The sequence below is a fragment of the Theileria annulata genome, chromosome 4, assembly GCF_000003225.4.
Source record: "Theileria annulata chromosome 4, complete sequence, *** SEQUENCING IN PROGRESS ***".
Taxonomy (NCBI): Eukaryota; Apicomplexa; class Aconoidasida; order Piroplasmida; family Theileriidae; genus Theileria; species Theileria annulata.
In genome coordinates, this window is record NC_011098.1 from 587,776 (window position 1) to 609,405 (window position 21,630).

The 21,630-nt window shown below is 33.4% G+C and overlaps 13 protein-coding genes across 13 annotated transcripts, besides 23 other annotated features; 7 read left to right on the forward strand and 6 right to left on the reverse strand.

Moving 5' to 3' along the window:
• Nucleotides 1-42: 42 nt before the first annotated feature.
• TA07680 (glycoprotein endopeptidase, putative) lies at nt 43-1,236 on the reverse strand (the record flags this gene model as incomplete). Its single annotated transcript, XM_947870.1, has 3 exons — nt 43-164; nt 214-354; nt 408-1,236. The coding sequence occupies 3 exons, from the start codon at nt 1,234-1,236 to the stop codon at nt 43-45; spliced, it is 1,092 nt and encodes a 363-aa protein (XP_952963.1).
• A 206-nt stretch (nt 1,237-1,442) lies between these two features.
• TA07685 (uncharacterized protein) lies at nt 1,443-2,621 on the reverse strand (the record flags this gene model as incomplete). Its single annotated transcript, XM_947871.1, has 1 exon — nt 1,443-2,621. The coding sequence occupies one exon, from the start codon at nt 2,619-2,621 to the stop codon at nt 1,443-1,445; it is 1,179 nt and encodes a 392-aa protein (XP_952964.1).
• Nucleotides 2,622-2,926: 305 nt separating this feature from the next.
• TA07690 (dynamin, putative) lies at nt 2,927-5,503 on the forward strand (the record flags this gene model as incomplete). Its single annotated transcript, XM_947872.1, has 4 exons — nt 2,927-2,974; nt 3,082-3,816; nt 3,875-4,412; nt 4,482-5,503. The coding sequence occupies 4 exons, from the start codon at nt 2,927-2,929 to the stop codon at nt 5,501-5,503; spliced, it is 2,343 nt and encodes a 780-aa protein (XP_952965.1).
• Nucleotides 5,504-6,533: 1,030 nt separating this feature from the next.
• TA07695 (coatamer, gamma subunit, putative) lies at nt 6,534-9,305 on the forward strand (the record flags this gene model as incomplete). The annotated part of the gene is made up of 1 exon (XM_947873.1): nt 6,534-9,305. The coding sequence occupies one exon, from the start codon at nt 6,534-6,536 to the stop codon at nt 9,303-9,305; it is 2,772 nt and encodes a 923-aa protein (XP_952966.1).
• A 243-nt stretch (nt 9,306-9,548) lies between these two features.
• TA07700 (uncharacterized protein) lies at nt 9,549-9,946 on the forward strand (the record flags this gene model as incomplete). Its single annotated transcript, XM_947874.1, has 3 exons — nt 9,549-9,669; nt 9,763-9,825; nt 9,858-9,946. The coding sequence occupies 3 exons, from the start codon at nt 9,549-9,551 to the stop codon at nt 9,944-9,946; spliced, it is 273 nt and encodes a 90-aa protein (XP_952967.1).
• A 40-nt stretch (nt 9,947-9,986) lies between these two features.
• TA07705 (uncharacterized protein) lies at nt 9,987-10,547 on the reverse strand (the record flags this gene model as incomplete). Its single annotated transcript, XM_947875.1, has 1 exon — nt 9,987-10,547. The coding sequence occupies one exon, from the start codon at nt 10,545-10,547 to the stop codon at nt 9,987-9,989; it is 561 nt and encodes a 186-aa protein (XP_952968.1).
• Nucleotides 10,548-10,663: 116 nt separating this feature from the next.
• Nucleotides 10,664-11,666, reverse strand: TA07710 (uncharacterized protein; the record flags this gene model as incomplete). Its single annotated transcript, XM_947876.1, has 6 exons — nt 10,664-10,822; nt 10,894-10,958; nt 11,018-11,135; nt 11,201-11,290; nt 11,338-11,445; nt 11,511-11,666. 6 exons carry the CDS (start codon nt 11,664-11,666, stop codon nt 10,664-10,666), a joined length of 696 nt encoding a protein of 231 aa, XP_952969.1.
• Nucleotides 11,667-12,336: 670 nt separating this feature from the next.
• TA07715 (uncharacterized protein) lies at nt 12,337-13,746 on the forward strand (the record flags this gene model as incomplete). Its single annotated transcript, XM_947877.1, has 1 exon — nt 12,337-13,746. The coding sequence occupies one exon, from the start codon at nt 12,337-12,339 to the stop codon at nt 13,744-13,746; it is 1,410 nt and encodes a 469-aa protein (XP_952970.1).
• Nucleotides 12,448-12,516: a sequence feature (4 probable transmembrane helices predicted for TA07715 by TMHMM2.0 at aa 38-60, 75-97, 192-214 and 229-251).
• Nucleotides 12,559-12,627: a sequence feature (4 probable transmembrane helices predicted for TA07715 by TMHMM2.0 at aa 38-60, 75-97, 192-214 and 229-251).
• Nucleotides 12,910-12,978: a sequence feature (4 probable transmembrane helices predicted for TA07715 by TMHMM2.0 at aa 38-60, 75-97, 192-214 and 229-251).
• Nucleotides 13,021-13,089: a sequence feature (4 probable transmembrane helices predicted for TA07715 by TMHMM2.0 at aa 38-60, 75-97, 192-214 and 229-251).
• A 247-nt stretch (nt 13,747-13,993) lies between the features above and the next one.
• TA07720 (Tpr-related protein family member, putative) lies at nt 13,994-15,490 on the forward strand (the record flags this gene model as incomplete). The annotated part of the gene is made up of 1 exon (XM_947878.1): nt 13,994-15,490. The coding sequence occupies one exon, from the start codon at nt 13,994-13,996 to the stop codon at nt 15,488-15,490; it is 1,497 nt and encodes a 498-aa protein (XP_952971.1).
• Nucleotides 14,030-14,098: a sequence feature (10 probable transmembrane helices predicted for TA07720 by TMHMM2.0 at aa 13-35, 126-148, 160-182, 187-209, 222-244, 275-297, 310-329, 358-380, 399-421 and 431-453).
• Nucleotides 14,369-14,437: a sequence feature (10 probable transmembrane helices predicted for TA07720 by TMHMM2.0 at aa 13-35, 126-148, 160-182, 187-209, 222-244, 275-297, 310-329, 358-380, 399-421 and 431-453).
• Nucleotides 14,471-14,539: a sequence feature (10 probable transmembrane helices predicted for TA07720 by TMHMM2.0 at aa 13-35, 126-148, 160-182, 187-209, 222-244, 275-297, 310-329, 358-380, 399-421 and 431-453).
• Nucleotides 14,552-14,620: a sequence feature (10 probable transmembrane helices predicted for TA07720 by TMHMM2.0 at aa 13-35, 126-148, 160-182, 187-209, 222-244, 275-297, 310-329, 358-380, 399-421 and 431-453).
• Nucleotides 14,657-14,725: a sequence feature (10 probable transmembrane helices predicted for TA07720 by TMHMM2.0 at aa 13-35, 126-148, 160-182, 187-209, 222-244, 275-297, 310-329, 358-380, 399-421 and 431-453).
• Nucleotides 14,816-14,884: a sequence feature (10 probable transmembrane helices predicted for TA07720 by TMHMM2.0 at aa 13-35, 126-148, 160-182, 187-209, 222-244, 275-297, 310-329, 358-380, 399-421 and 431-453).
• Nucleotides 14,921-14,980: a sequence feature (10 probable transmembrane helices predicted for TA07720 by TMHMM2.0 at aa 13-35, 126-148, 160-182, 187-209, 222-244, 275-297, 310-329, 358-380, 399-421 and 431-453).
• Nucleotides 15,065-15,133: a sequence feature (10 probable transmembrane helices predicted for TA07720 by TMHMM2.0 at aa 13-35, 126-148, 160-182, 187-209, 222-244, 275-297, 310-329, 358-380, 399-421 and 431-453).
• Nucleotides 15,188-15,256: a sequence feature (10 probable transmembrane helices predicted for TA07720 by TMHMM2.0 at aa 13-35, 126-148, 160-182, 187-209, 222-244, 275-297, 310-329, 358-380, 399-421 and 431-453).
• Nucleotides 15,284-15,352: a sequence feature (10 probable transmembrane helices predicted for TA07720 by TMHMM2.0 at aa 13-35, 126-148, 160-182, 187-209, 222-244, 275-297, 310-329, 358-380, 399-421 and 431-453).
• A 143-nt stretch (nt 15,491-15,633) lies between the features above and the next one.
• Nucleotides 15,634-17,505, forward strand: TA07730 (Tpr-related protein family member, putative; the record flags this gene model as incomplete). The annotated part of the gene is made up of 1 exon (XM_947879.1): nt 15,634-17,505. The coding sequence occupies one exon, from the start codon at nt 15,634-15,636 to the stop codon at nt 17,503-17,505; it is 1,872 nt and encodes a 623-aa protein (XP_952972.1).
• Nucleotides 15,697-15,765: a sequence feature (9 probable transmembrane helices predicted for TA07730 by TMHMM2.0 at aa 22-44, 238-260, 270-292, 333-355, 375-397, 410-432, 474-496, 517-539 and 549-571).
• Nucleotides 16,345-16,413: a sequence feature (9 probable transmembrane helices predicted for TA07730 by TMHMM2.0 at aa 22-44, 238-260, 270-292, 333-355, 375-397, 410-432, 474-496, 517-539 and 549-571).
• Nucleotides 16,441-16,509: a sequence feature (9 probable transmembrane helices predicted for TA07730 by TMHMM2.0 at aa 22-44, 238-260, 270-292, 333-355, 375-397, 410-432, 474-496, 517-539 and 549-571).
• Nucleotides 16,630-16,698: a sequence feature (9 probable transmembrane helices predicted for TA07730 by TMHMM2.0 at aa 22-44, 238-260, 270-292, 333-355, 375-397, 410-432, 474-496, 517-539 and 549-571).
• Nucleotides 16,756-16,824: a sequence feature (9 probable transmembrane helices predicted for TA07730 by TMHMM2.0 at aa 22-44, 238-260, 270-292, 333-355, 375-397, 410-432, 474-496, 517-539 and 549-571).
• Nucleotides 16,861-16,929: a sequence feature (9 probable transmembrane helices predicted for TA07730 by TMHMM2.0 at aa 22-44, 238-260, 270-292, 333-355, 375-397, 410-432, 474-496, 517-539 and 549-571).
• Nucleotides 17,053-17,121: a sequence feature (9 probable transmembrane helices predicted for TA07730 by TMHMM2.0 at aa 22-44, 238-260, 270-292, 333-355, 375-397, 410-432, 474-496, 517-539 and 549-571).
• Nucleotides 17,182-17,250: a sequence feature (9 probable transmembrane helices predicted for TA07730 by TMHMM2.0 at aa 22-44, 238-260, 270-292, 333-355, 375-397, 410-432, 474-496, 517-539 and 549-571).
• Nucleotides 17,278-17,346: a sequence feature (9 probable transmembrane helices predicted for TA07730 by TMHMM2.0 at aa 22-44, 238-260, 270-292, 333-355, 375-397, 410-432, 474-496, 517-539 and 549-571).
• A 1,195-nt stretch (nt 17,506-18,700) lies between the features above and the next one.
• Nucleotides 18,701-20,074, reverse strand: TA07735 (uncharacterized protein; the record flags this gene model as incomplete). Its single annotated transcript, XM_947880.1, has 3 exons — nt 18,701-18,957; nt 19,022-19,180; nt 19,270-20,074. The coding sequence occupies 3 exons, from the start codon at nt 20,072-20,074 to the stop codon at nt 18,701-18,703; spliced, it is 1,221 nt and encodes a 406-aa protein (XP_952973.1).
• A 227-nt stretch (nt 20,075-20,301) lies between these two features.
• TA07740 (Bis-(5' nucleosyl)-tetraphosphatase, putative) lies at nt 20,302-21,001 on the forward strand (the record flags this gene model as incomplete). Its single annotated transcript, XM_947881.1, has 4 exons — nt 20,302-20,434; nt 20,571-20,677; nt 20,738-20,850; nt 20,899-21,001. The coding sequence occupies 4 exons, from the start codon at nt 20,302-20,304 to the stop codon at nt 20,999-21,001; spliced, it is 456 nt and encodes a 151-aa protein (XP_952974.1).
• A 40-nt stretch (nt 21,002-21,041) lies between these two features.
• On the reverse strand, nt 21,042-21,459 carry TA07745 (U6 snRNP protein Lsm2, putative; the record flags this gene model as incomplete). The annotated part of the gene is given in 3 exon segments (XM_947882.1): nt 21,042-21,179; nt 21,242-21,359; nt 21,377-21,459. The coding sequence occupies 3 exon segments, from the start codon at nt 21,457-21,459 to the stop codon at nt 21,042-21,044; spliced, it is 339 nt and encodes a 112-aa protein (XP_952975.1).
• Nucleotides 21,460-21,630: the final 171 nt, after the last annotated feature.

Consider the following 21,630-nt stretch of genomic DNA (forward strand, 5'->3'; position numbering starts at 1 on the left):
TAATACAGAATTTTGTGTATTATTTATTGAAATGTCGTTTAGTTACTCAATCCAGTGAACTGGAGCCTGGTCAGTCCTATAACGCTGCGAAACTGTTACTTCTTTCGGTTCTAACACACACTTTTCTTTCAGACCGTATAAATAATCAATCATCCCAGTGTATCCTATAATAAAATATTTATATTCTCAAAGGTGGAATTGTGTAAATTATACCTATCATTGCGCCATTATCAATACAGTAACGTTCATCCATGGGAAACAGCTTTGCATTTCTTTCCTTAGCCATTAAATTCGCCATTTCTTGAAGCCTTAAATTGCACCCAACTCCCCCAACCAATAATATCTCATCGGAATCTATAACACCATTAAATGCCATGCATTAATATGGGTGAAGTAAGTAGAAATACCAGTAAATGACATGGCTCTTTCTAACATTTCAATCAACATTGCAAAAGTGTGTTCTTGGACACTAAAGCAAAGGTCAACTTTGAACTGCTCGTACTCAAAGGCCGAGTCTTCGCTCATAATAAGCTTCGTCTTGAAATGCTCAATCAAATCCTCGCATTTCGTTAACAGGCCACTAAGGGAGCAGTCCATGCCCTTAACTACAAAAGGTAGTGGAATAAGGTTCTTTGACGATTTCCTGGCTTGTAACTCTATTGATAAGCCTGGAGCAGGCTTATTTGGAAGGTGCAAGAGCCTTGCTATTCTGTCCAACACGTTTCCAATTGCTATATCAAGGGTCTCACCCAAAACCGAGTAAACTTTCCTTTTTTCGTCATAGGAGAGAACCTGGGTGTTTCCTCCTGAAACGTACAGTATTGCCGGCTTCTTATATCCACTCAGAAACCTTCCCATTTCAACGTGTGCCACGCAGTGATTAACTCCCACAATTGGTTTTCCGGTGATAAAATGTATAGTTTTAGCTGCTAAAGCTCCCACATGTAGTCCCGAACCTATACCAGGCCCCTTCGTGTAGCAGATCAGACTCAAATCTGATAAAGTTATCCCTGCCTTCTCAAGTGCCTCCATCAGGAGCGAGGCCATATTCTCCCGGTGGTGTTTGGAGACTTGTCTGGGCAGAAATCCCTCTCCATCTGGAGGAGAATACGTTCTTCTTACGTTTGAAAGTATCTCTCCGTCACCTCTTATTACGGCTATTCCTAATTTGTTAGCGCTCCCCTCAATTCCAAGCGCATGGAACTTTTTCAAGTAATCTTCAGAATATTCCTTCATTTATTTAAAATTCTCATCACCAAAAATATAATTTAAACTTCTTAAACAGATTAGTGTTTAAGGTTATTCACAAACTAATGATACAAATCTATGATACACATTAGATGAATTTAAACCAATTTATAAAAACTACCATTTTTCTAAAAATAAAATACATAATATAATGTGTAATGTAGTAGGATGAAAAATTAAAATCTAGAGGAAAATTATATGAATGATGAGGTTTTAGCTACAGGCTTGAAAGATTCCTTATAATCTCGAGTGGAATCAAGAAATTTAGTCCTTTCTCCAACTTTACCTAACTTAACAGTGTTTGAACTCAGAAAATCGCGATCTCGATCAAAGTGGTTCCAGGGCGTTTCATCCTTCTCATCTGATTGGGACTCAAGTAGGGCCTTTTGTTCAGCTGGAGTTTTCCCCCAAAGGTCAACTTGTTTATGACGTTTGGTAAACTCCTTTTCTATGTTTTCGTAATCCACAAAGAAACCCTGTTCGTGCATTTCTCTAAGGCTTAACAATTCGGATGCCTCCTCCACTGTTAATCTTGATTCTGGACCTGGTTTTGATGATTCCTTAGTTGGTTCTTCAATCTGTTTAGGTTTAGTATATTCACCTTGTTTACTAACTTTTGACCTTATAAATGGTAACAGTTCATTATATATTGTGAGGAGAGATATAGTACATTCTGGAGGTCTTTTATATTTTGAATCTAAACGTTCTAAATAGAGTGCTTTAGATAAGTGTCTGAGCTTCTTTTTCAATTGCTGATCCCTAACCAATGATAAATCAAAACATTCTCCCTTATCTATAGTTTCAAGAAAATTAACCAACACATCTTCTGAATCACACTTCCTTATTATATCTTGGCATATCCTCAGAAATTCACTCTGTTGGTATACATATGGCATGGATTCCACGCTATCTTCGTTGGATTCATTTGATATTGAATTTGTGTTAGAATCATCCCAGCGTTGTAAAAAACGTCTTTTATTCTTATTTATCCTTGAGTTATTGGGTACAGAAGTAGAATTATCATTCGAACCATTGGGTTGGCTAGGAAGGGAAGAACCGTCATTTGAAGGCGATTGAGACCTTGAATTAGTGCGAGAGTAGGGATTACCGCTGGTAGTTCGGCTACTGCTTCGAGTTCTACCATCACTCATGGAACCATTTTCCCTGTACCTACTCCTGGAATGTTCATCTATTACTAGATCAGATAGTGATCCCACTCTTCTGGAGTTAACACTTGATCTGTGAGCAGTGTTCTCTATTCTACTGTTTCTTTGTGAAGAAGACATAACTCTATTGGTATTACGTGAATCTGAAGAGGATTGTAAAGTATTCGAATCATTAGAAACATCATTTTCATATGGTGAATTTGGCATTTTAGAATAAAAATAGGACAAACCCTAAAGTCAACAAATAATTATTAAAATGTATTACACCATATAAAAATTTTATTATAATATTGGATATTTTCTCTTTATTTGTTCTAAGGTCCCCATTTGAAAATTCTACAAACTCATATACTAACTTTTATCACATTATATTATATTAAAATTTTATTTTATAGTTTATTAGTGGGTCATTAGTGGGATTTGTATCATATTTGGACCTTAATAGTTGAAATGTCACTTTTACGTGTGTAATTTAGCATTTTATCGGATTTGATTCTTATTTTCTTTTAAAAATGCCGTTAGATGTTAATTCAAACTTACGCAAACTCATCAGTCTTGTTGTTAGTTCACATTTATATACATATATAGACTTTATTTTTGTTTTCCATATTTTATATACTATTTATATATATTATATTATATAAAATATTTTATATAACATTTGTAGGATGACTTGCGTGATGTTGGATTACATAAGTATATAAATTTGCCCAGGATCTGTGTAGCGGGGACCCAAAGCAGCGGGAAAAGCAGTGTTCTGGAGAGCATCGTAGGTATAGATTTCCTTCCTAGAGGGGATGGAATAGTAACCAGAAGACCTATCGAGTTTCGCTTAAACAGGCTTAAGCCTTCATCACCTGAGGATAAATGTAAACCCTACATAGTGTTTGAAGGCAATGATGAACGTTTTTACGACTTTGAGAAGGCTCGAAATCACATTCAACAACTGACAAACGAAAGAGCAGGAGATAAGAAAGGAATTGTAGATGACCCTATTGTACTTTCAGTTTTCTCTCCAGATTGTCCAGATCTTTCATTAATTGATCTCCCCGGAGTGACTAGAGTACCTTTAAAGAACAGTGATCAGACAGACGATATCGAGATGTTGACCAAGGACATGATCATGCGCTACGCCTCGGACCCGCGCACAATCATCCTTGCAGTGGTGGCTGCAAACGTTGATATGTCAACGAGCGATGCACTTCAGTTGGCAAAAAGAGCAGATCCACTGGGTGTGAGAACTCTTGGTGTTATTACTAAGATCGATTTAATGGATCAGGGAGCAAGCGCACTTTCGATGCTTCAAAATGATGAAGTGCCATTAAGACTAGGGTACACAGGAGTTAAAAACAGGTCACAAAAGGATATCTCAGATGGAGTAACGATAAAGCAAGCAATAGAAGTAAGTTTCTATACGATTACAATCACACATTTTATATACAAAATAATTAATGATTTAGAATGAGACCAAGTTTTTTAATGAGCACAAATTATATCGTACTCTGAACCCAAGCCTTTGGGGGATAGGCTCACTCGTTGATAAATTGACAAATGTTTTGCTAAGACACATTTCGACAGTTTTACCGGAACTTAAGCTTGAGGTTTCTACAAGGCTTAAGACCGTCAGAGATAGGCTGGAACAGATGGGAGATAAGGCACCAACTGACCCGAAGGAGCGCATCGAGCTTTTGTGGCAGTTGATCAGTGAATTTTGCGAAATGTTCAGCGGTACAATAAAGGGACGTTTCGTAAGCAGACTCCACGAATTTCTCGACGCAGACGCAGTTTCAAGCGTCCAAATAAGGGGAATATTCAACGACCTCCTGGACCACTTCATGACAGTGGACGTCTTTGACAAGGTTTCAGACCTTGAAATCGACCAGGCAATAAGAATCCACGAAGGAGATTCGCTTCCAGGATTCCCATCACCAGATACATTTGAATACCTAATGCTACCACAATTACAGAAAATAGTGCCATCAGTTCAAGACTGTTTAGGTATTTTTATTTATTACTAGTCAAAAAAGATTTTTCTCTTTAAATTAACAGAAATAACACAATGTGTAGATAAAGTGCATATGACATTGGAGCTGTTGAGTTTTAAAGTGGCTGAGAAAGTTTTTGGACGCTTTCCCTCACTGTGTGTGAGGGTCCAAAGCCTGAGTCAGCAACTTTTCAACGAAGAAAAGGAGAAAACACGCGAGATTCTAGACCAATACATTGAAAGCGAAACGCTGTACATATTCACAAACGACTCAAAGTATATGATTGAGAAGGAGGAAAAACAACCAGAAGAAAATCAAACCTATTTAGACAAGGCAACACAGATGAGTCAATCAACAGTTAACGCAGTCTCTACAACAATTGATAATTTCAGAGGAAGAAAGACCAGATACAGTCCCGCATTCATTCAGGAGTTCAGAAGACGCCTCAACGTCTACTTCTCAATAGTACTTAGAAATGTACGAGACTCAGTTCCAAAGATAGTCGGCCATTTCCTAGTCAGAAAGAGTCAGAAGAATATGCATTATAAGATATATACTCAACTTAGTCAGCAAGAGGACCTTGAGCAACTCTTTGGTGAGCCAGACCACGTTGCACATGAACGCCAAATACTCAAGGAACAAGCTTCAGTGCTCGCGAAGGCAATTAGTATAATTAACAAAGATTTCTCTAAAGGAAATGATTTCGACCAGAGTCTAGAAAGAGATATTATTACATCATCAGCATCATATGCCTCAGTATTGTATAAAAATAAGACTTTGGCAAACACAACTAGTATTTCAACAGCACCCTCAATCCAAAACTCAGTTGAAAACGTGACAAAAGGAAGATTTGATGGTGTTACAGATAATGTAAAAGGGGTGGAGGAGGCTGGAAAGAGTAATCTCAACAGTGTAAATAGTGTAAAAGAAATGGACAGAATGAATTATAGGTTTACTAGTCCATCGCATCACGCAAACCCAGTAAATATACAAAGTAAACTCGTGAGGAGTAACCTCTCAAATTTAGGATCAAATATAGTTAACGGGTTTAACAATCTAGCCGTATCCAAAAAAACGCCTTCCAATAATCCTCTGTTCGATTAAATTCATTTTTCATATTTTAAATATTTTGTACACTATAATATTCTACAAAATAATATATATGATGGTAATTCCTCCCCTAAATAATGCCTTGTAAAAAGTGTGAATCAAAGTTGTCGAAATTGGCAACTCCCGACGTAAAGAGGGACGGTAATTCCACACCCTTTACAGATTTTTTTAGGAAACAGATGCGCAATAGGTGTTAACAAATTAATTGAAAAGAAGGCAAAAAAGGACAAGTAATAAGATTTGATACCATTTATGCAATAATACATAAATTAATCAATATATACCTAATAGATAATAATAAATACATTAATATAATGGTATAGACTGGAAGCTAAGGGGAACCAATGCAAGATATGTAAGGTGTTTTTACATATAAATGGAAAGTATTGCAACGCGTGGTATTTTGAATGTGTAACAACTTGTGATTAGTGCTTATAAAAACGGAAGATGTCATATTTGCGGGAAAAAAATAGTCGACGTCTCGAAACATCTCATGTCACTAGTTTAAATGAAATTAAAACTATAATAATCAATATAATATAAATTTCTTTATTGGATATATATTAGATGCATACCCAATACATTGGTATATATAAATACAGAAATAGTAAATTAAATTTTTTATAAATTAGAATTTTAATTATTGAAATCGTTTGGAATAGTCAGTAAAAAGAGTTTTATTGGGATTGATGAATACACATAACACTATTTACTCAGAAAACAATACATAATAAAATGTTGAGAAGAATTTTTTGAAGTATTTTAAACCATTTAAATTAACTTATCCAGTGATTTCAGTTTATCACTCGGATTCACAAGAATAAAATTCCATCTTAACTATACCATAATTTTGAAATTATTTTAATAAAATTTAATCATAAAATAAGAGAAAATAGTAGCCAGTTATAGGCTAAAATTGTATATTTGATTATATAAAATAGAAAATAAAATAAACTTAATTATAGGCTGAAATTCAGAATATACATCAAGATAAGGTTAATAACGGTAGGAAAACTAGAAAGTCATGATTAGAGACTTGAAGAGCCGATTCGAGGGCTCAAAACCAGCGTTTGTAAACGATAAAAACTCAATTTTCCAAGATGTTAGAATTTTTTCGAAGGTTCCAATCAACTCGAAGAAATGTGCCAAAGTCTTGACGAAGATTTTGAGCATGCTGTCATGCGGAAACGAAAAGTTGTCAGAAACAGAATCGACAGAGATATTTTTTGGAGTAACAAGACTCTTTGAAGCAGACGATGAAAGATTGAGGAGACTAATATATCTGTTGATCAAGTTGTTGCCAGTTAACGAGACTGAAATCTTCATAGTAACGAGTTCGTTAACGAAGGACATGAATAGCCAAAACTACGTTTATAGAGCTAACGCAATAAGGTCCATTTGTTATATCATGAAAGGAGCAGTTTCACCCCAAATTGAACGATATTTAAAGTCATCGCTGGTGGATAAGCAGCCCTATGTTTCATCATCAACTTTGCTCTGCTCGATAGGAATGTCGCTTCGAAACTCAGAAATGCTCAAGCGCTGGTTTTCAGAAATTACAACATGCCTTTCAAACAAAAGCGAAATGGTGCGTTTCCACGCCACAATACTCCTGTTCATACTCAGGTATAATGATAAGCAGTCGATAAGGAAGTTGGTGAAAATGTTGGAAGATGATGGAGAACACGTTATATGTTTCATAATAAGATTTACAGTTTATAATTCGTCATTTGCAGAAGCAAAACCTCTGCTTCTTAAGTATTTATCACACACATCACCATTGGTAAAACTTGAAGCCGTTAAAGGCACTATATACCTTTTGTCAACAACTTTTGTATCTAAGGGTGGAAATGTCAAGAATGGAACAAAACACTCTAATGGCCCAGATGAAAGAGGAAAGGGCCAAATAGAAAATAATTCAAATGACTATTATGAACATAACGATATCATAAATAGAGTATTTGAGGTGTTAATACATTTTTTAACGGTAGGAGACGTGTACACGTTCGCCTCAATGAGACAAATTTCCAAATTGGCACAAATAATGCCAGAGAAAATACATTCAGCCAACAAACAACTTGAGTCATTCATCACATGCGGTAATAGAACACTATGTTCTTTGGCATTGTTGACCCTATTGCAGACAGGAAGTTCTGACACTGTGGAGAGTCTGTTAACCCAGGCATCAACATTATCAGGTGACTTTAAGCTGGAAGTCACAAGAGCTATTAAACGACTTTGCATCTCACACCCAGACAAGTTCAGACATGTTCTCAATTTCCTGGCCGTCAATTTTAGGCAGGAGACAGCCTACGCCCCGAAGGCTGAGATGGTCGAAGCAACAATCCACATCGTCTCAGAAATCCCGAAAGCACGCACATTGGGAATTTCTAACCTCTGCGAGTTCATCGAAGACTGCGAATACCCTGAAATTAACTGTAGAATTATAAAGTTTCTTGGAGAAAACATACCAAACACATCTAATCCAACCGAATACATTCGTTTCATATACAATAGGTTGATGTTGGAGAACCCACTGGTAAGGAGTGCAAGCATTGATGCGCTTGAAAACATAGCGAAAGCGTTGCCAGAGCTACGAACGTGTATACTATTCATAATAAAATCGACAAATTCACTATGTAATTTTCAACTCAACTCTGATATAAACATGTCACAATATTACATAAGTAGTCTGGAGAACGGTATTGGTTCTATGGATTGTTTGGACATGGATGGTTTTGGTGGGAAATTAAATGATCAATCAAATGGTTTATTTGCAACCAACGGTGACTATAAAGCTGAACTATCTGAGTTGATGGAGATATATGACAGACTAGGAGAGGAAAAAGTAAATCTTTCCAAGCTGTTAAATAAGCTAAATGATAGAATAAATGGAGTTGATGAATCTGAGCAATTAGACTCATTTGATAGCTACATGCTAGAAAAGATGTCAAGTGGCAGTAGCACGGAACGCACAACGGAAAGCTTTACTGAAATGCAAATGGATCTCCCAGTAAAGAGTACTTTAGGTTTACCACCTGATATCATGGATATAGCTGTCACTGAGTTACATCCTACTGTAAATTTAAGACTAACTGAAGAGGAGGAAGACTATAACGTAATGGCAAAGTTATTTGTAAACTCAAATCATCTGGTTATTGGATTTAATGTAGAAAATACTCTAAATAATCAATCACTTGAAAACGTGTCAATAACTCTTAACACGACAGACTGTCAAAACTCAGAAACTTATACAATTGTACACTCCACTACAATAGAGCAACTTTCCTCTAACGAATCTGATATGCTGTATACAGTGTTGAGGAACAATTCACCGGGTAACGAGTATAATAGTCTTCTAATGGGAAATGTACAAGTAAATTTAAAATATAAAGTAGTTTGTCCCACGGAAGTATACGAGGATTCACTCAACATCAACAATCTACACCTCAACTTTTCTAGCTACATGTGTAAATGGAATTTGACGGAGAATGAATTCAGCTCACTATGGGAAAATTTAGATGAACACGAGGAAGTCGGGACATATAACTTACAGTTTAAGAAACTACAAGACTCTGTAGATGAAGTGGTAAAGTATATAGGAATGGGTGTGGCCATGGAAAAAAATGTAAATAAGATAACATGGATAAATCTTGCCGGAAAGTTTCTAGGAAAATATGAAGTGTTGGCAAAGGCCTCGTTTGCACAGCCAAACCCGTCGACCTGTATGTTGAAGCTACAAGTCAGGTCAGACAATCTCGTCGTTTCAAGATTATTACTATCACAACTTGAGTAGTTCATTTCAGTTCAAACTCTGAGATGGTTTTATCTGTAATTTTCTCACAATTTTATTGGAGTTTGGAAAATAATTCCAATTATTCATCGGGTTAAATTATTTTGTGTTAATTTATTTTTTAATTTCGTGTTAATTTATTTTTTAAAAATCATTTTTATTTTTTAAACTATATTTATTTTTAAAAAGAATTAAGTTTTTTATAAATACAGTTATACTAATTTTGAAATTGTGTTAACTCTTTTGATGGATTCCACAGATGGAGACACCAATAAGGCTTCAGAGAATAAGGAAATGACAGATGTATCTTCGCATTTCCAAATATTCGACGAGCCTGATGATGAATTGGAGGAATTCGATGAAATCGGTAAAATCCTATTCTTTTCATATCCATTTAATATAATTATTTATTTTCCATGAATTATTTAAATTCATTTACAATTTGTAAATTAATTTTTAGAAAATATAGTCACTGTTGATGATCCCGAGATAGCAGATTGGAACGAGGATTGGGAGACTGCCGGTAACAACTATTCAAACCATGAATGTGTATAGGATGGGACGATGAGGACGCAGAGAGTGATTTTGTTAAGAAAATATTACAAGAACTGGAAAATTATCGTAAATCACACAATAATAATTAATTATCCTATAACAAATAATATATAGTAATAAATTAATGTGTTATGTTGCATATTTGCCTAAACGATCACACTTTAGGTATCCTTCCCTTTTTATTTCTTTCATATGATTGGTCAATATAAGGTTTTTAATATCAAGTAGTTTGTTAGAAACGTGATTGGATTTATCGGTTTCTGATTCCCTAATGATAGGAGTGAGAACAGCGATGTTGGATTCATTAATCGATACTTTTGACAGTTTTACGTTCTTTTTATTATAGTTAATAGAACAATTTGTTAAAATAACAAAAGATTTAAAATCAGGAAAAAACTTAACATTCCTACTTACACAGTTTTGTAAATTATACTTTTCATAATAGAATTCAATGATTTCATTTAATTTTTTGTTAAAGTTTGTAGATTTTGTAAATAAACTCAGTTCTTCTAGAGCCTGGTGTATTTTGAGGGTTTTTACCTTTTTCCCATAAGATTCTACAAATCCCACTATATTTAATCCATTATTGAGTGTTACAAGTACTTTATTATTTTTTATTGATTCTATTATTCTTGGCAGTAGTAAGCTCTCTCTGTAACTTATATGTTTGTGTTTCTTCTTATTAATCATATCCAACACATTGTTAATATTCTAGAATAAAACATAATAAATATTACGTATTATGTTGTATAAAGATTAAGATCGTGAAGTTGTGTAAAAATTATTAAGTGTTATTTAGAGGATTCTCAGGCGATTTCTTCCACTACAAAATTATTATCATTTATATAATTATTTGATAAGTGTGTTACAAGTTTGTATATCATATCTTTATATTGAGATAATTTGAGGTTAGGATATTCTTCCTTCAACTCAGCCATTTTACGCTCTTGAAATCCCATGTAAGTCTAATCAACAATAAATTTAAATTATTATTTAAGCTAAGTTATATAAAATAAAAACAAATAACAAAACATACGGTTTTAAGTGACTTTTGTTCCTTATCAATTTGTAATGAGCTCAACACATTATCAATTCCAGATGCTGTATATTAGATTAAAAATAATATAAGTAGATTTAAATAAATTAGTATTTTATATAACTGTGTATGGTATAACCTGCTATAAGATCAACGTTTTTATCTTCAAGATCAAGTTGTTCAAACAATAATTGGTGATTTTCATTCGCCATTAATTCACCGTCATTTAATACCAAGTATTCCTACACATTTATGAAGTACAATATTATAATATAATATAAATAAGTAATTATTATATAAAAGAAACTTCTTCTTTTAGTGAATCCTTTTGTTTTTCCATTTGTAATAATTGATTCTTTAAGCATTCTGCCCTTGTAACCTTTGGTACAGGAGAGCCCTAATATAGATATTAATCAGTTATAAATAATAAAATTGAAAAAATACTTTGGGTAGTTTTTTATTAGAAGTAAGTTCAGATTCCTCTCTTTCTATTAATTTACGTAACTCTGCCCGTTTCTCCAACTTCTCTTGATGCTTACGTAATTGCTCATTCTATAAAATTATACACAGTTACAGTAAATATTTATATAATAGTTTATAATTATTAAAAATTAAACCTTCCGATCTAGTTTTGCTTTATTTAATTTATCATCATCTTGCCACAGTTTATCTAATCTTTCCTGCTCTTTAATTTGAGCGGCGAGCTCTTTTTGCTCTTTCCGCCTCTGAATGGCCTCCATGGCCTTAGTGTTAACTCCAGAATGCTTAGGCATCTTATATACAACAAAAAATAAGATAATTATATCTCATTATATATACTAATTTATGATATACCACACCACAACACTTCTCATAGAATATTATAATTATAAATAATAATTAAAATGATTTAATGGTAAATAAGAATATGCTATGAATAAATTATTGGATATTTTTAGGATTCTTATTTATCAACTTAATATTAAGAATCTTTATGTAAGATCAAATACGCATATATTTTGGTTATTTATCTCTAAATTAACCTAATAATTATTTCATTAATTATTCAATTCTGTTTATTATTATTTTATCCTTCAATTACTTCATTATATCCTTGTTATATACTTCGAGTACAATGAAAGTACAGTAAATGTGTATATTTATATGCCATTCCTGCTCTTATATATCTAATTTTAGTCACATCAATTCGTTTATTCATAGCATAAATTTAAATAAATTATTTTCTAAGTTAATTTATCTACTATTTTCCCAATCTTCCTAAGATTTTCCTCTCAATCAATTTTATGTCACGTTGCTTAAAATAATAATCTTATTTCATTGTATTATAATTTATCAAGTAAAAAGGATACTGTAAATATCAAATAAAAAATAAAAAGTCTAAATAGCTTTGTATTAAAGTAGTAAATTTGGATCATGAAGAAATGATAAAAGAGTGTGTAAATTATGACTAAAACTATCTGTAAAAATGATAAATCAAAAGATTCAAAGTCATGTAATGTAGTTCTCGATAAATTAAAATCGTTTTTTGCTAATGGAGATATAACCACTAATAAATGTTTCGTTCGAACAGCCACCTTTACATTATTGTGTATACCTCATGGCATATTCTGGGCGACACAAATCCCTTGGTTTGTGAAGTTTAATCCATACGGATTTCTAGTGCCGATCTTTTTTGGTATTTTGTTCATTATTTCCCTCATATTCTTCTTCATTTGCAGTTTCATTAATCCTGGAATTATTCCTAAACAAAATTCAAATCGTGATTGTTATGATCTTTTTACGGGATTCAATAGAGGGAATTATAGGAACAAGTATTCTTTTCGTGCTGACAAACCCCTATTTCTAATGATTAATGGTAGATATTTGAGGGTTAAATATTGTGAAACATGTAATATATACAGACCGCCAAGGAGCGTGCATTGTAGATTATGTGACGTTTGTGTAAACAGATTTGATCACCATTGTAAGTGGGTAGGAAATTGTATTGGGTACAACAATTATAGAGAATTTATCGCATTTATTTTCACCACTTTTATTCTAATCATAACTATGATTTGTTTATCAATTGTGAGGGCTGTTTACATCACTAGAGGCCAAAATATGCTAAGACTTATAATAGAAACCACTACAATTCTTGTTTATATAGTATTTTTTGGGTGGTTCATAGCTGGATTAGCTGTGTATCACTCATATTTGGCATTTACAAACCAGACCACAAATGAACAGTTAAAGGGAGTTTTAAAGACTTTTAACCCTTGGAATCGCGGATTTCTCTTCAATATAAGGGAGATTTTGTTTGTAAAACGTAAAAAATTGAGTTATGGCAGCATCAACGATGCCAGAAAGTTTATGTTCAAAAGTGACAATATTAATTTTAGGAATAAAGATGATGTCAAAATAAGTAAAATATACAATCCTGTGAGTGGATTTGAGAATCCTGGGAACCTGTACTTAATAAAGGACTATTTATTTGACAAAAGATATGTTATTAATTCAATCGAATCTAGCAATTACAGCAGTCTCGACAATTCAGTTTCTTGGGATCACAATTATTCTTTCAAAGAATTGAATTCAAATGAATATAAACTTGACGTACCCGGAAATTTGGGTGGATGTTCTGGTGAGCCTATTTCAGGACTAGATGGTTTGAAAGGTTCTACTTACAGTGGAGAGTCCCAGAGTTCCGAAAGTTTAGGGAGTTCTTTTAAAACTCTTGAAGAAACTTACAATTTCCTCAAAAACGATCTTGTAAATAACAAAATCGGCAACATTTCTGATGATGAGATTCAAAGTGATCGAAAAAATCTAAAACGAAAAAATGGAATGGACTTAGCAATAAGTAGTCACCATTAACACTGTAATATTATTCTTTATATAAATATATATATAAATAAATTATTTGATTTAGTTTAATTTTTGTTTTGATGGATAATGTGATTTTAAGTAATATTTCTGTAATACAGTAATATTAGATAGCACTCATAAAAAATTGTGCTATTAACATCTATTATTAAGAAACTATAGGAGGAGTTTATAAGGAAAGGTCTTAATACTGTAGTCTTGAACGGTATAGATCACAGCTGTTAGTTGTTTCTGAATAATGCCACTTAACTGCTGTGAAACTGATGCTACTAATAATTTTGAGGGATGTCCACTACTGACAGCTTCATTTGTATTTGCTGGTCTATCGATGATGCTTAATATTAGGTTAGCATATAGTTCTGCACCATATGCCCTCATTAGATTCAAATTACCTGAAAATCTATTTAGTGTATTTGTTAGAAGAATGGCTAGTGCTTTAGAACTATGGTGTCTACCAAGTATGCTTCTGGGTAATATACTTGATACAGGTTCAAAACTATTATTCAAACACTACGGCACCGCACTCAAAATACCTACAGGAACCGCTGATGGAGTACCCAACGACTTCAACGGCCAAGAACAAACTACCAAGTCCAAATCACTTAAGTTATGGTCTATCATAATTCCTTCCATTGTTACTATGTGGTCTGACTTTATCACATACGCGGTGCTCCTATATGTATATTTGATGGGTGGTGTCACTGGTAATGTAACTGCCTATTATGGTGTCATTGCAGTATCTGGATTCATCTTTGGCATTAATATGACATTGGTTTATGCTGTTGATTTTAATTATATACCTATATATGTTGCTGGTGAAAATTCATTTCCAGCACTAACATCACTAATTCATTATTTTGCCACACTAATATTTGGCAATAGAAGGAAGTGGAATAGTGACTTTCTAATTGTAGTGATTGACATATCGGTTGCAATCATAATATCATTTGTTACAGCTATTCTATGGACAGTATCATTCCTAGTACCTCCCAAATCTGGTCAGGATAGTAAGTGGCATATCCAGCCATTTGATCAGGATATTTCTAATCCGGACTGGGATGTTATTTCACCTACACTCATGGTCATTGTTGGTATGGGACTAGTTTATGCCATTTATCCTGCTATTGCACCAGGTATGATTGTACCATTCTACCTCATTGATAAAATTGAGATGGTACTTCTCATAGCCACAATCTTTCCACCAGTCATCATAGCTATTCTTATCAAAAAACATGGATATTTATCTCCCAAATACTACGACGTCGGTGATAGTACTTTCAAGGCATGGTCAAAATACGGAGCTGGTAGGTTCTATCATTTTTTAGACATTCTTATCATCATTAAGATCACTCTAGCTGTTATATTTATATATTCACTTCATTACAGAGATTCCAACATTTCCCGTAGCATCGTGAATCAACCTAAAATGTCTACAGCACTCTCCATAACATTTTATATGTGTCATGAAATTCTATTAGCATTAGGTTTTCCAGGTGTTATTGGTAATAAAGGTGCTGATTATGTTGTGCTACCAGCCCAGTACATAGGAGCGCTATTTATGATATTTTTGGCCTTTTATTCAGAGGGATACATTATAGAATATAAAAGTCATGATCCTGCTCATTGGCCCACAGAAGGAATGTGGTATTTATATGGATACTACCAATTGAACCCTGATTTTTTTATTATGATAAAGTTTAATTTTTGTTTTGATGGATACTGTGAATTTAAGTAATATTTCTGTAATATAGTAATAAAACCACTGGAATTGATCCAGGATCACTCAAATTTTGAATAGTCCTGGTACAATCAACGACTATATCACTAAACACCCTACTGGAATAGTTCAGTTACTATCACTATCACTAAATCGCATCAATGACTTCTTCTGGTGATCCTAATCCTACTACGAATTATCAGCAAGATGATGATAAGGACCGACCTCTACAAATTCTGGCATACATGTTTGCTGGACTTGCTATGATGCTTAATATTAGGCTTTCATATAGTGCTGCGCCATTTGCCTTGTTGAGGTTTAAGTTACCTGAGAATCTGTTCAGTGTCTTCGTTAGGACAACTTCAAGTGCTTTGGAACTTTGGTGTATTCCAAGCATGCTTCTGGGAAACATAATGGAACAAGTCTATAACCAGACTCAAGATACTGCGATAGGAATTCATGCAACCAACCTTAAAGAAACAGCAGGTTCAACTGATGGTGAAAAACTCCAAGGAAAGGCCGGTACACTTCATAGTGAAGCCACAAAACTAGAAACTGCACTAAATAGTGACCCTGCTGCTGGTCTTGTCACAGCACTCAAGGAAGCCTCTAGTAAACCTAGTGCTAGTAGTGAAGATGAGAAGGGTCTTAAGGAGTTACTCGAATCATTTCATAATGCTCAACCTACTGATGTAGTTGCTAAGGCCCAGAAGGTAATTAAGAAATACAATGAGGTGGCTGGTAAGTACAAAGAAGTGAAAAATGATGCAAAAGCTAGTAAAAATCCTGCATTTACCCAGGTTAAATCTGCATTCGAAGATCTTCAGAAAGAGTATTCTGATGCTATATATAAATACAAGTTCTGGGTAATTACTATTCCTTCCATGGTTACTAATTGGTTAAACTTTCTCACATTTGTAATCCTGTTGATAGTTTTCGTTACTGGTGGTGATCAAGGTCATGTTACTGGTTATTATGTGATTATGGCTATATCAGGATTTGTATTTGGTATTAATATGGTGCTGGTGTATGCTGTAGACTATAGATATCTTCCATTCTATATGGCTGGTGAAAACTCATTTCCAATGGTCACCTCAATGATACTATACTTTGCTACATCTATATTTGGTAATAGGAGGAAATACAATTCCGACTACCTTGTTGTAGTAATTGACGTATCCATAGCAATAGTTATCGCATTTGTAGCTTCAGTTCTGTGGACCTGGGCGTTCTACAACTATAGGGCTCCAAAGTATGGTGGCCTAGAACCAAAATGGCCTGAACTAGTTTCTCCAGTTGCTATGGTCATTGTTGGTATGGGACTAGTTTATGCCATTTATCCTGCTATTGCACCTGGTATGATTGTACCATTCTATCTCATTGATAAGATTGAAATGGTTCTCCTGGTAGCAACAGCATTCCCACCAGTCATCATAGCTATCCTAAGATTAAAGGCACCAGATTGGTCTCCTCAAACAGATTTCCTCCTACATTCAGGAATATATAAGTTCGGAGGATGGAAAGATTACAAAGCAAACGACTTCGAAGGCGGCGGAGTCAAGGCGGGTGATCATGTTTATGGTTGGATATGGCACTTCTTTGACATAATGATTCCACTCCAGATCTGTCTAGCTATCATTTTCATATACTCCCTTCATTACAGAGATTCTTCTATATCTAGATCTATTGTCAATCAACCTAAAATGTCTACATTTCTAACAATTGTATTTTATATGTGTCATGAAATTATGTTAGCATTAGGTTTTCCTGGTATGGTTGGTAACGGTGGAGCTGGAGGTGATGTTTTGCTTCCGGTTCAGTACGTTGGTGCACTACTGATGGTCTTCCTAGCATTCTATAGCATAGGTTATATCACAGAGTACAAACGACACGATCCTTCCGAGTGGCCAACAGACGGAATGACGTGGTGGAATGCCCTATGTTACTGGTTAAAGATGGCGAGCAAAATTACCAATAAAAATTTCAAACAATTGTTTACAACTGATTTAATGATAGATTCAAAATTTAAATAAATTGTGTATGATTAAATTTGTAAAAATTAATGATTAAATTGCTTTTGATTTGTTCTAATAACATCATATTTACTTCTATTGTATATATAATATAATATTGGAAGAGACACCAATCCAACTGAAAATTGTTTTAAAAATAAATTCTACCTAATGTAAAAATTTTGGCCGGAGATTTTGGAGTGTTATTAACGTAATTCTTGTTATTTGAGGTAAGGGGGTGTTTAATTCTAATAACGTTGTTTTTAATTGTTTTTTGAGCCTTTAAAATTGCGACATACGGTCCAACATTATCGCCATTTTCCATCAGCAACTATAATAACATTATCACTATTATTTAGATATAATTAATAATTTCTTTAAGTGTAATGATTACTTTATGAGTTCCATCACAGTATGGAAACTTTTTGCTTTGCCAACATCTACAAACACAAACTTTGACATCCTTAGCGTCAGTTGGTGGAAAAGTTTCCACAATCTACAAACACATTTTAATGTGTTATATTTTTATCAAGGATAATTATTGCTAATTGATCTTAGAAAGAAATTAAATACAGTAAAACTATTATAACGAATTAATTAGTTTAATATAAGCACTTGTGAGAATTTTTGAAAGTGTTTGGTGTTGAAGTTGAGACTTTGTAGATAATCGAGTGGACTGGACATTTCTGGTTAAAATAAAAGTTAAAATATTCTAAACTACACCATGTCAAACTTAATAGCTCAAATTCAGTGATTTAAACTAAATCCACTTCATTTACACTACACCATAACCTTCCATATAAAAATCAACACGACGATATTTACACATATTTTCTCAAATACATGAAATTCGACAAATTAAAATTAAAATAACAATAGACTGTAAAATATAGGGTAGATGGTGTTATAACTTTTTGGTGTGGCTGATTTTCCTTAGTCTTGGCTGTAATAGGAAATTATCAATATACTGCCAAAACTCTCTAGACACAGATGCGTCATTATGCCTATGTGACCTGCTTATTCTAAACACCTACATCCCATTAAACTATATATACTTAATTTTAACTATATTCTAGGGTATTTATCTAACAAAACTCTCCAAGATGTACCTTTATATCCCAACTGCACATTTCACTTGGTACTATATCTCCATCGTGTACAAATAGGACTCCTCTATTCACCATTTAGATATTTTTATAAATAACTAGTTATAAATTTATGGGTTTATGATTAACTGTTTAAATTTATACTTCAAAGTCATAAACATGTCTATAAAAGACTCGAATGGATAATTGTTAAATTGCCAACGTTCACCTTTAACGTTGAGAACGACACATACGACGCTGACCCAGTCGTGATTGGTAAATCTCGATACGTATGAATTCTCGACAACTCTAAATTTCACTTGTTTTTTACCAACTGTGTGTACTATCTCAACTGCATTCATGGGCAAATTTGATTGTACAATTCCATCTAAAGAGATTTAAACAGTTATATATATAATTAATTAGTCCTAAAAGTATGGGTAGTTTGGTACCATTTTTGATAGATTGATGCTGGTCGATAAATTGGTGGTCTTGTAATAATTGCTTAATATTTTGTCTAGATATTATTGAGCTTGATCCGGATGGAACTATTATTATAGGCCTTTTGCGATATTTACAACATATCTCATCCAGTACTTTCATCTTACTCACTAATTTAAATTATTGTAAATATAATAAAATTAGTTAGAATAGGGTAATAATTCTAACTATATTATTAGTAAATAGTCTAAAATGATACTCGATTTGGATGAACTTGCATCTGACTTATGCAATTTCTTTACAGTATCTGCACTTGAGTCAGCCTTCATTAGTATCTTTTCAAATCCTTCACCATGTGCTGTTAATAAAGAGTTTCTTGTCCGCACTGGCCTCTCTTGTATACATGTTACAAACACAAATGTGTTCAGGTATTCATTGAGTTGACTATTCTTTTTTGGCAAGTTTTCATTTCTTGCGTTTTCATCTGACTCTGCATTTTTAACATTATTGTGTAATTTGGTCAGTGATGAGTACAGGTTGTGTAATATGTCTTTAACTGTTAACTTTGTGGTACTAGTCTTAGAGGACGTTTCCAATGTTTTTCCCGGAATTTTAGCGTCCAAATGGGGATTAATTGCTCTATATTCTACCTTAAAATTAAGTAATTCTGGTGAAACTTTAACTTCTTCCAAAATGGATTTAATGCGATCTCTTTCAAGGATATTTATATACTTAAAACCTCGGTCGGTAACAAACTGGTATGTGTATTCCTCACGCACAAGCTTAAGTGCTAAAAGTATATCGGCAACAAGGTAGAGTTCTCCTCGTCTACTTGTAAGCCCAGAAGGTGAAAGAACGTTAATTTGGAGATTAAAATCAGGTAACTGTGCGACCAGAAATCCGGCGTGAGTTTTCAAAAATTCCACGGAGTAATTGTTGATAATAATAGATTTTAAGAGTAAAATGGATTCTGTATTTGGAGAATCTCGCCAATATTCTGAAACGACTGAGGGATCCGGTTTCAAATCCCAACTTTTATCAAATGTTATGTAATTCCCCTCCATCTATAGTACAAGGAGCTTTTATTATTAAGAATATTATATAAACAACTCCATTCCAATGTTTTTAAAATAATAATGTGATAAATGAAAATGGTAAAGTGGTATACAACTCCCAACTTCTAAACCCACAATTTATTATATACTAGTATTTCATAATTATTATATTTTGTTTCCATTGATTGTAGTGTTCGTTTTTTTATTGTATATAATTAGTTCACTTTATTGACCCAATGGATGTTAAAGACGTGCCTTCTATAAGGGCCGCTGGCATAATCATATATAACATCGATCCCAGTTCAAATGTAGTAAAATATTTGCTTCTAAAATCCTCTTCAAAACCTTTTCACTGGACTCCACCAAAAGGTATTTGTTAAACAATTTTTATATACATTATTAAACGTACCTATTAACCACTGACGAATGATGTCTTGAAAATTCCTCTTATTTTTGTTTTTTTCACCAGTTTTATAGTTAATATATATAGTAATTTTTTTAACAGGCAGACTGGATCCTGGAGAGGAGAGCATTGATGCAGCTCAAAGAGAAACATTAGAGGAAGCCGGCCTTTCCAAAGATTCTTATGTTCTCGATAATGATTTTAAAGATGTATGTGAACTACTTTTATATCCTATTTAATACATTGAATCCATATAAATATGCTTCAAGGTTTTAAAATACGAAGCTCACGGAGCGAATAAAGAATGTGTATATTATTTAGCTAAAATCGCGGATTTTTCAAAACATCAAGTCACACTCTCTGACGAGCACACTGATTACGCGTATCTATAACACAGTTATAAATATAACAACTGTACATTAATTCTTAGATGGGTTGGAATAGAAGATATACCTAGGTACTGTGACAAAGAATCACTGCGTACAATGTTCGTTAAGGCTCATGATTACCTATCAAAACTTTTAAATAACTAATTTATAATGTGTTTGTCTATTTAGCATATTAGCCATTAGATTAGTGAGATTTGTCAAGATTTAGCTTCATTGCTTGCCTTCTACATAGTTCTTGCAATTCCTCAGTATTTATATCAGACGGATTAAAAAATACATAGCGGACTACAGACCCGCGAACAAAACAATTTACTACAGACAACTAAAAAAGTTATTAAATATTGTTAAATTAGAAAATAATCATAAAACAGGAGTGGTAGAAACTTTATAAATAAGTACCAGATGCGGATAACGTTGAGTGTCATTAGCGGTGACGTTTGTAAGCTTTATGTTGAGATATTGATCGACGGAGTGAAGTTTGCCTGAGATTTGTAAGTCGTTCTTCAGCTCAACTGTAACCTTCGCATTCTTCTCGACCAAACTTTGAAAAAAATTATAAAATAACTAAAGCAATTTATAGGTTTATGTATAAAATTTACCATTATTCATAAAATCATCTATATGTAAGATACAATATATTAAATAATTATATAACACCCACACCATAATTATGGATAATTTAATTATAAACTATTATTATTATAATTAATGAAAATTTAATTAAATTAAGGAATTAAACATAAAAATATAAATTGGAATGAAATATAACGGGA